We start from the raw sequence: 10,349 nt of genomic DNA, 5'->3' as shown, positions 1-10,349 counted from the left end.
CATTTCAGAATAAGACGTCCAACTACGACATGCTTTGAATGAATCCTATTCAACACGAGAATGAACCTTTATTTTGAAATGCATCAAGTGAAAAGTTAATTTCCACAAACATGGCGGATCCCGTCAACAACAGCTCTGGCTGCTGGAGAGTCCCGGAGGTTTACAAACATCACGAACAGCAGAGAGTGTGCATTTCTCGACCAAAATATAGGGAAGGAAGAAAAGCCAAAGCAGTTAAGGTAAGAGGACCCTTTTGTTTAGAAAAGAGCGTATCTTAAGGTGTGAGACACTCCCTGCTTCGTGGGAACGTCACTTACAGTGTTTTTAAAAAAAACATTTGCTCTCTTCCGGATTTTATGGACTCCACTGAACCACAGTGAGAGCCTTAACCACATCTGGATGATAAATATAAGCACTGTTCGCAGTTTTCACATGAGCATTTTCCCATCAGTGTACCGCAGTCAAGTGCTGCATTATTTGCAGGTTTACACCATAAATTTAGAGAGTCGTTACCTGATGGTCCAAGGGGTCCCAGCGATTGGGGTTATGACTGAGTTGATTCAGCTGTGTGCCCTCTATGGAGCTGTGGAGGAGTACAGGCCCCTGGACGAGTATCCTGCCGAGGAGTTCACAGAGGTGTACCTCGTAAAGTTCCAAAAACTCACAAGTGCCAGGTACAAGATGTCACTAGACTGTTCATTATGCCTAACTGGCAACGTCTGAAGGACCTTCTGAATAATTTGGTTTCATTTCAGAGCAGCAAAGCGACACATGGATGAGAAAAGTTTCTATGGTGGTGTGCTGCATGTGTGCTACGTCCCCGAATACGAGACTGTGGAAGACACCAGGCTCAAGCTGCAGGACCGGAGGAGCTATGTCATCCGGGCTGCTCAGAAAAGAGGTATAATTTTATATCTATAGGTTATATTTTGCCTCACAAAATCCACCACTCAAATGAGCTTCTTAGTTTCTCATTAGTCCAAGCAAACCTCAGTTAACATAAATAAGGATAAGCTTTATTTGTCAGTTGCAGTTGCCTGCAGCTGAGATGACAGACCTACAGTAGATGACCATACAGACAATACATAAAATATACAAACTTACATTGGGGAGACAGGTCAGACTAGGCAGCAGAAAAAAAGGGTAGACAGTGAAATATGTAACATATAGGGGCAAGGTCAGGAGAAAAAAAAGGTTTCTGCCCATGATGACTCTAACAAGTGAGTCATCATGAGGAGAAAACACAAAAACCCTCCATAGCACATAAAGAGCACAGATCTCGTAACACTATACGCCATGAAACACAGACAAGCAACATAAGGGCAGGGGTGCACCAATGTGCACAGACGCTGCGATTCTTCGTGCCTCCAGCTGAGCCGCTGTCTCCATAGACGGGGAGGTAAGAATGGCAGGAGGCGTTGGATCCGGGGAGGGATATCTGCGTGTGTGTGTGTGTCCAGAGTTCAGCATATATATATATATATATATATATATATATATATATATATATATATATACACACACACACACACACACACACACACACACACACACACACACACACACAACTAGTCACTTTACATCTTTTCATTGTTTCTTTGTACATTTCCATCATTTCCCTTTTGCACTTTTATTTTCATTTGACTCGGATCTTTTTGAATGATGTGGATTTTTGACACTTTTTTCTGTCTCATTTTATTATTGCAAAGTGAGAGAAAGGGAACAGAAAGAGGACACACAAGAGGAGCCTACTTCATCGGAAACAACTACCACGTCAGACGACAACATCCTCACACACAAACAGACCTCTGGAAATGACAATACAAGGGAGACTCCAAACGTCAGCCACTATTTAGGCTTTCCTCTACTGCCATTACCTCCCCAAGAACATCATTACCATAGGCCTAAAAGTCAACATTTACCAACAGAGGATAAAATGGGGACTTTACACAATACCTGTGCTGACACATTAGAGCAGCAAGAAGGGAGTTCAAGGAGCAAACAGACCTTATCGAGCAGACCGTCAGCACGTCAGGCTGCGGCAGCCAGATTTCTTCCTCGGACCACACACTTGGAGAAACGGAAACGCAAAATGGAAGAGGCTGAGGAGGCCTCCAGTACTGTTTCTGGGCAGAACGAGCCTTTGATTGGACCAAAACTACCAGAACCATCCAAACTGGACATGGAGGATGAGTCACTGAACACAACCGTCAGCCTGATCAGGAACACAATGAAGCAGGTACATGTGATTATATTGTTTTGGTTGTAATTAAGGACAAAATAATATTTTCACTATGCTCTAAATCACTTTTTACAGTTAATCCAGTTTCGTCGTCTCTCCTAGGTGACATCGAGTCCAGACATCAAACCAGTGGAGAAGAAGGTCAAACCACGCCGTCGGATTTGATAGAGCAGGATTTTTTTTTTTTCTTAATTAAACAAATCTTGCATCACAGCACCGTTCCATTGAGGTTAATATTAAAGATGTTTTGGCTGGGTATGCAGTTATGTGATTTGGTTATTGTTCGAATTGTTCCTGAAATACGTGTCCCTCAAACATCTCGATTCTCTGAAAAAAAAGAAAAGCAGACTGTAAGATTGAGAATTTTTGATGGGGAATTTAAAGAGCTTAGCAAATTCTCATTACAGATTACCCTGAAGTCAGGAAGGCAGGTTCCAAAAGCTTCCAGCAATAGGTTCTCATCTTTCACAGCCTTTTCAAAATCTTCAAAAGACAATTTGCCATCATGGTCATAGTCCTGTGGGAGGAAGCACCATTGGTAGAGCTGGTAAACTATTTACAGACCTGAGAATTTTTTAAATAGTGTTTTGGTTTTTTTTTAATCATGTGTAAACAGTTATATCTGTGCAGCAAACGGCTCACCATCTTCTTCAGTATGATCTCCACCAGGTCTTTGATTCCTTCGTCAGGGTCCTCCTCATTGGGCTGTCTGATGAGCCTGCCCTTCAGCATATGAAGCATCTCCTCTCTAGAGATGGCATTGTCACCATTCAGGTCGTAGACAGTGAAGCAGTCTGAGCCATGCCAAACACAGGGATTTTTTTTAGGTAGATAAAGCTACATGTGTGAAGGTGTGAGAGTGAGGTTAAGCAAAAAAAAGTAAGATTGAGAAGTTACATTTTATTTTTTCATCCAAGGTCCCCCGAAGAAAGACGGACAGTCCCTCGATCCACTCTTTCATGCTGACAACGCTGTCGTTGTCTTTGTCAAATGTCCTGAAGACTGAATGACAGACAGTTACACTCACAACATGTCTTGGATTTAATTATAGATTTCAATTGTTTGTACTGAAGAAACTGCTCATTCTCAACTGTACTCCTGGACAAGCGTACTGAAGGATTTAATTTAATCATTCTGAAAAAGGTGGTGGAGGTGAGAATTCTGGGTTGTACTTACAGGGTGATAGTGATGATTTGGAGATTTTGCTTACTTTCCACCATTTTATTGACATTTTACTATTTCAAAAAACAATATTGGCTCTGTTTAAATTTGATGGCACCAACATATCTCAAGACAGCTGAGAGGGCAACAGTAGGGTGCAAAACTAAGTGGTACTAAAAAAAAGAAACGATGCAACTTTAGGTTAATTGGCAGCAGGTCACTGACATGAATTTTAATTTTATTTTATTTTTTAAAAACATCTTGGAGAAGCAGAGTTCCTCAAAAGTAAAGATGGGCCGAGGTTTGCCAATCTACAAAAAACTTAAGGTTATGTATATAACCCCGGTTCTCTGAGTAGCATGAGTGAGTGTCTCACTATGGGAACGCCTCCTGCGTGACCTCATCAGAAGCTCAAATACCATTACGCCAGCCCTTACAGGCTGGCTAGGTGACGCCCATGTCAGGAGGGGCCAGTGCCTCCCTATATAATAGGCTGACATAGCGTCAGATGTCATTCAAAACAAGCCCACCTCTTCCTCGCTTCCATAGCAAGGAGGGCGGTCTGGTGAGACACTCACTCATGCTACTCAGAGAACCGGGGTTATATACATAACCTTAAGTTCTCTTTCATAGCATTCGTTTCGTGTCTCACTATGGGAGAAATACTGACTCCCGGATTGCCAGACATGCCTGTTAAGAAGACAACTGTCCCCAACAGCACTTCACAGGGGAGAGGCCCCCACCCGGGAAGAACCTGCACGGAGGACTGAACGCGCTAGGTTAGGTGCTGTCACATCTAACCTGTAAAACCCAGCAAATGTATGAGGTGAAGTCTAGCATGCAGCTGCACACACCTCCTGAATAGAAACTCCCCTAAAGAGAGCCCACGAGGTCGCCAGACCCCTAGTGGAATGTGCACGTAAGCCAGCAGGGGGCTGAAGGCCCTCGCTAGTATAGGCCAAGGCAATCGCTCCCACTATCCAATGGGAGAGGCGCTGTTTAGACACAGGCTTTCCCATATGTGGTTTAGCCCAGGACACGAACAGCCGGTCACTTCGTCTGACACTCTGGGTTCGGTCCATGTAAATGCGCAGAGCACGGACTGGACATAAGGTATGCAGCCGCTGTTGCTCCTCTGAGGAGAAAGGCGGTGGGCAAAAGGCCGGCAGTTCTATTGGTGAACATGTGCCGACAACTTCTGGGACAAAGGCAGGGTGAGCCGCATACCGACCCTCGTATTATCCGAGGAGAACCGAAAGCATGACTGATGCACCGAGAGAGCGTGGATCTCTCCCACACGTTTAGCAGAAGCTAAAGCAATTAATAGAGCCGTCTTCAAGGACAGAAATTTTAACCCAACCTGTTCCAGGGGTTCAAATTGGCAACAGGAGAGCGCAGCCAACACTGTGGGAAGGTCCCACGATGGAGCCAACAGCCTAGACGTAGGCAATTTACGCCGTGCACCCTTCATGAAACGGTATATTAAGGGATGCTGGCCAACAGTCTTTCCCTCAAAACCAACATGGCAGGCTGAAATTGCTGCCAAACACACCTTGATGGTGGAGAAGGCTTTACCCCTACTAATCAGGGCCTGAAGAAGTGACAGAATCACAGCCACAGAGCACTGAAAAGGGATGGCCTGTGATTCCAAGCACCAGCTTTCAAACACACGCCACTTGTGCTCACATAGCGTCCTAGTAGACGATGCCCCAGAACACTGAATAGTGTCGATAACACTATGAGGGAGCCCCACTGTGTTCAGGTCAAACCACCCACGGGCCAAGCCCATAGAGCTAGCCTCTCTGGGTGGGGGTGGAATATTCCCCCCTGTGTCTGAGACAGGAGGTCTCTGCGTAGTGGTAACGGCCAAGCACAGCTGCTGAAAAATCACCGCCAGCCAGTGCTTCCCTGGCCAGTGCGGGGCTATCAGGATCATATAGTGACTTCTCCCCCTCACTCTGGCCAGAGTTGGAGAAATGAGGGCCACTGGGAAAAGCATAGAGGAGGGTTCTCGGCCACTCGTGAGCTAGAGCATCCACACCGAGTGGAGCTCTCTGATCGTGCAGCAAGTAAAACAGGGGACACTGAGCATTCTCCCTGGATGCATAAACGTCCACGGTCGCCTGACCGAATCGCAGCCAGATCTGCTTCACCACCTCTGGGTGAAGCTTCCAGTCCCCATACAGTGGGTTGCCCCTGGAGAGAAGATCTGCTCCAAAGTTCAAGACCCCTGGCACGTGAGCTGCTCTCAGCGACAGCAGGTGGACACTTCTCCAGACTATCAGTCTGTGTGCCAGTGTGTGTAACTTGGGGGGACCCCAGACCCCGCTGTCTGTTGATGTAGGCCACAACAGTGGAATTGTCCAACCTCACTAAAACATGATGACCTCTCAGCCAAGGGAGAAAGTGTTTTAGCGACAGGTGAACCGCCAGGCAGTTCCAGACAGTTTATGTGGGCGGAGCGCGTGTGAGGGCCCCATTCCCCATTCACTGTCCTGCCCTCGTGGGCGCCCCCCCCTCACCCGGAGGGAGTCTGGGCTGAGCCCTATGAAAGTAATGCATTGAGTTGGCGTCAATGTGCTCTTTTTCCATGAGCGGGGCCACTGCTGCCTCGGTGCACGTCACAAACACCCTCGGGCTCAGTGAGAGACCAAAAGGCAGGGCTACACACTCTTATGCTATCCCCTGGAAAGCAAATCTCAGATACTTTCGGCGTGGGGGATATATGGGGATGTGGAAATAAGCATCCCTCAGGTCGATCGATGTGAACGAGTCGCCTGCTCGTATAAACCGTAGCAGCGAGGCGTGCATCAACATCCTGAACTTGTATATCCTTAAATGCCGGTTCAGGGCACGGAGATCCAGAATGGCTCTCATCCCCCTCCCCCCTTTCTTTGGCACAAGGAAATACCTTGAATAAAATCCGCTGTGCATTTCCTCGGGAGGGACAACTCCTATAGCTCCTTTGTCTCTCAAGGTGGAAATTTCCTCCAGGAGAAAACTGGCATACTCGCCCAGAGCATGAGAGTAAATGATTTCTTTGAAACGTGGTGGAGCGACATTGAATTGCAGCCTATAGCCCTATTCCAGTGTCTGCAACACCCATGCTAACTGAGCGCAGGTGGCCCAGCTCTTCATGCGAAGAGACAGAGGGCTCACTGGCCACTCCACCGAAGATGGCGTTTTGGCGCCCCCTTGTGGTCGCAGCGCGAACCACACGCCATTTCGGTGTCCCGTCACCTCTGTCACAGGCGAGCGAGGTGACGGGCTCATCTGCGTCATCACAGCCGTGGAAACGCGAGTCTCCACGGGCTGCGTTATGGCAGACGTTGCTCCTGTTTTTCAACTTTTTTTTTTTTTTTTTCTTTATTTTTTATGTGTTTTGCAACACTCGACAGCGCCCTCGGCAAACTGCCTGAATGCGCGTGTCGGGGCTTTTTAATACAGAATGCACGAAATAAGTGCTAGTGAAACAATACTGTGAACTTTGGCTCTCTGTCCCTCTGGTGGGTCCGGTGACAGGAACGCCGGCCCGAGTTAAGCACTCTGTGTGTTGAACTCGCTCTGGAACGGAGCTGGGAGGCGGCAGGGCGGCCCATGAAAGGGGGAAACTGGGTTCGCTCCCGCCTAGAGGAGAGGCTGTCAGGCCGGCCGCTTCTTCCTCCTCACGATCGCGGCAGCGGGGGGAGGAGGAGGGGCCGCTTGAGGTCTGGCCTGAGGAGATTGCTTCCGAGTCCATGGATTCTTAGGGGCCCCGGCAGCCTCGGGGGCTGCCCGCGTCTTAGGCACTTTGGGAATCCTGAAAGCGGGGACCGGGCGAGACGCTGCCTGCGCGAATGACTGGCGCGGCGCTGCTGGGGTGGCGTGCTGGGCCCTCCTCGGCAGGCAGAGTTTCAGAGCCTCATCAGCTCTCTTTTTCTCCTCACATCTCTTCTGCATGGATGTAACAGCCGCACCGAAGAGACCTTGAGGGACGACAGGGGTGTCGAGGAGTTCCTCTTTCTCCTTGGTCGTCAGGTTGGTGAGCCCGAGCCAGCGTGCTCGCTCCTGAAGAACCATGAGGCCCATGGCTCTCCCAGTAGCCTGTATGGCTACCTTGTGGAGGCGGAGGACGTGGTCAGTTATAACGCAGATTTCTTCCCACACTGTGGTATCTGCGTTAGCTGTCATGTCCTCTTCTAGCTCAGCTTGGTAAGCCATTAGCATAGAGGAGGCGTTGTGGGCTCTCACTGACAGAGCCGCTGCCTTGTAGCACTTATCTGTAAGGCTAGACTGGAAGCGGTCTGCTTTGGAGGGGAGAGACGGGGCCGATGAGGACAGAGACGTCTTCGGGTGAAGATGGCTCGCTACCAACGGCTCCACTTGTGGCATCTGGCGGAGGCCGACAGACTCCATCCCCTCACAATCCAACAGGGAGCTCCCCGCGATGGGGTGTTTCTCGCTGTAAGGTTTTGCTTTCCACGTCACCGCTATCTCATCGAGTAGCTCCGGAAAAACAGGCAACACATGCTTCCCCGTCTTTTTCGCCTTCGGCAATTTCTTACCGTCAAAACGAGACTTTACAACCTCTATTTGTATGGCGGGCCACGGGATGTTGAGCCTAGCGGCTGCGCGCTTGCACATGTCCTGCATGTCGAGATCCAGGGGAGACGGCGGTGTCGGTTTTTCAACCTCGCCGGTAGCCGAGGGCTTTGCAGCCCAGCCGATGCTAGCCAAGGAGGTGGAATCTTCCTCCTCGCCGTCGTCAGACAGCAGGAGGTCCGAGTCCGCCGACTCATCTCCGTCCTTGTTAGCATCTCCTCCCCAGGTGACTCCAGCATCGGGGAAAAACACACGATCTCCGTGTGCTTCCAGCGACGGGAAAGCGGTCGCGATGGGCTGAGGGTCTGCCTCTGCCCAGCTCGGCCCTGGCGTTGCGGCCAAATCATCGGCCATCTCAATTTCTCCTTGCGCCGCAGCAGCCTCACACAGCAAAGGGTCTCCACCCGACAGGTTAGCCTGGCGAGCTAACCTGCGGCGGAGTAGTTTGCGTGGGAAAGCCGCGCAGTGGATACAGTCTTGTGCGGGTGTCAAGGCAGCCTGAGCGTGAGATAAACCCAGGCATGCCGCACACACGGGGTGTGTATCCCAGGCAGAAATCTTCTTGCCGCAAGGACAAAGTTTTGCAACTTCGTTGGCCGTCGTAGCCATGGTTAGCTAGAGGGTCGCGCACGTTAGCAAGACTGACACTGAGTGCGGAGAATATTGCTATTCCTCGCTAACGTGGGGTGAAAAGTGTTGCTACTTTTCTACAGGTATTGCTACCTAATGTGTAAAACCGCTAGCGTCGAAGGGTATCGCTACCTGATGGTGAAGCTAGGGTACCTTTATTAGCAAAGTGTTGCTACTTCGCTTTCGGGAAATATTGCTACTTCCCTGGGTGAAAGTATTGCTACTTGGCACCCGCACTAGCCACAGAACAGTATTGCTACTGCTTGTATGCTAGTGGACAACTGAAAAAACTAGGGAACAAAGCGCCCGGCGACCGAGTTGTTCACTCGAATCTGTGGACAGTTTAGCTTTAGCACCCAATAGCACAGTTGTCTACAGGCTTCTGTGAGAAGCGAGAAGAGGTTTTTGAATGACATCTGATGCTATGTCAGCCTATTATATAGGGAGGCACTGGCCCCTCCTGACATGGGCGTCACCTAGCCAGCCTGTAAGGGCTGGCGTAATGGTATTTGAGCTTCTGATGAGGTCACGCAAAAGGCGTTCCCATAGTGAGACACGAAACGAATGCTATGAAAGAGAACTGCATCTACAGTTTATGCAAATTCGAAATGATCAAATGTACATTTTACGGAGCGTCCCACCTTTTTTTGGAACTGGGTTTGTAAATAATATAAGTTTAAATAACTGTAAACTGAATACCTCTACCCGTCATCCTGTCATCAGTAAGTCCAAAGACGCTGTGGAGTGTGTTTATGAACTTCCCTCGGTCCAGACCGTGCACAGCTCTGCCAGAGTTGTTCTGCTCCGCCACAAGGACGTTAAACTCTCGGATAAGGCACTCAACCTCTTTTTTACTGACTATAAACAGAAACATTAAAAAAAAAAATGGCGTACACTTCATCTGCTCTAACAATACCTAGACGGCAGTGTGTATTTTCATACCTGCTAAGTAAAACAATGAACCGTAAAGCTTAGCATGGACTGAACTACCGCTATAACAAAGCTGGCTTAGTTTATTGATTTGAGAAGTTTAACCGTCATACTCACAGTGCTCGACTTGTTTCGAAATGTTCTCAGCGAGCGTCTGTGTCGCCCGTTTGTTCATAGCAGATATTTTTGACATTTTCGATGAGGCCAGACTCGGCTACAATCCGCTCACAGGGAAGTTGATGTACTGTTGCCATGGCTACCGCGAAACGTTTATGGTAGTGTGTGTTCAAGAACCTCGACGGTTTACTACCGGTGGAAACACCGTAACTACACATCATTTTCTACTTGAAATTTTAGTGCAGTAACACAAACGAAAATATGCCTCAACACTGACTGTCCTGTATCTGTTCCACTAGAATGACAATGAACCGCTGGCTGACCAAAAACCCATTGTTTTTCTTTCTTTCCTTAGGGCTATTTATTCTCCTTCAGAATACACGTTCATTTATATACTGAACAGGTACACATGAAACATGTTAAAATAGTTTTTTAACCCATCATCAGACCAAAATCACACATCAGGAAGAGGGCGGCTATATACTGTTTATGTTTATAATGCAGATTTGGGAAATGTTTACTGTTAGTCGCTTCAGGAACCTAATAAAAGCTTTGCTAAAATTTATATTTACCATCTAAAGTATCTTGGTGTTTGAGAAAAAGAAAAGAAAATGTGGGTGTTATGGAAGAATAGTGCAGCATTCCTTTAGTCAGATTCATCAAAGCCATGGAAATAGCTCCAACTTCT

The 10,349-nt window shown here is 48.2% G+C and overlaps 2 protein-coding genes across 2 annotated transcripts; one reads left to right on the top strand and one right to left on the bottom strand.

The window, feature by feature from the left end:
* The first annotated feature begins 23 nt into the window (after positions 1-23).
* rbm48 (RNA binding motif protein 48) lies at positions 24-2,500 on the top strand. The gene is made up of 5 exons (XM_040021003.1): positions 24-239; positions 484-674; positions 756-901; positions 1,710-2,239; positions 2,345-2,500. Exons 1-5 carry the CDS (start codon positions 111-113, stop codon positions 2,405-2,407), a joined length of 1,059 nt encoding a protein of 352 aa, XP_039876937.1. The 5' UTR covers positions 24-110; the 3' UTR covers positions 2,408-2,500.
* Positions 2,385-10,347, bottom strand: efcab1 (EF-hand calcium binding domain 1). Its single transcript, XM_040021004.1, has 6 exons — positions 9,662-10,347; positions 9,314-9,472; positions 3,140-3,244; positions 2,885-3,036; positions 2,655-2,759; positions 2,385-2,569 (listed from the first exon to the last, which is right to left on the bottom strand). Exons 1-6 carry the CDS (start codon positions 9,735-9,737, stop codon positions 2,519-2,521), a joined length of 648 nt encoding a protein of 215 aa, XP_039876938.1. The 5' UTR covers positions 9,738-10,347; the 3' UTR covers positions 2,385-2,518.
* Positions 10,348-10,349: the final 2 nt, after the last annotated feature.

This window comes from Simochromis diagramma, unplaced genomic scaffold (genome assembly GCF_900408965.1).
Source record: "Simochromis diagramma unplaced genomic scaffold, fSimDia1.1 OVJJ01000753.1, whole genome shotgun sequence".
Classification (NCBI taxonomy): Eukaryota; Metazoa; Chordata; class Actinopteri; order Cichliformes; family Cichlidae; genus Simochromis; species Simochromis diagramma.
Note: the sequence above shows the minus strand (reverse complement) of the source record. Positions and strands in the feature narration are given on the sequence as shown.

Excerpts from the sequence above, each read along its gene's own strand:
- rbm48 (XM_040021003.1), top strand. The coding sequence starts at position 111 with ATGGCGGATCCCGTCAACAACAGCTCTGGCTGCTGGAGAGTCCCGGAG. Across the intron at positions 240-483 it reads GAAAAGCCAAAGCAGTTAAG|GTTTACACCATAAATTTAGA; the intron begins GTAAGAGGACCC and ends CATTATTTGCAG. Across the intron at positions 902-1,709 it reads CCGGGCTGCTCAGAAAAGAG|TGAGAGAAAGGGAACAGAAA; the intron begins GTATAATTTTAT and ends ATTATTGCAAAG.
- efcab1 (XM_040021004.1), bottom strand. The coding sequence starts at position 9,737 with ATGTCAAAAATATCTGCTATGAACAAACGGGCGACACAGACGCTCGCT. Across the intron at positions 9,473-9,661 it reads TTCGAAACAAGTCGAGCACT|TCAGTAAAAAAGAGGTTGAG; the intron begins GTGAGTATGACG and ends TTCTGTTTATAG. Across the intron at positions 3,037-3,139 it reads CTTGGATGAAAAAATAAAAT|ACTGCTTCACTGTCTACGAC; the intron begins GTAACTTCTCAA and ends GGCATGGCTCAG.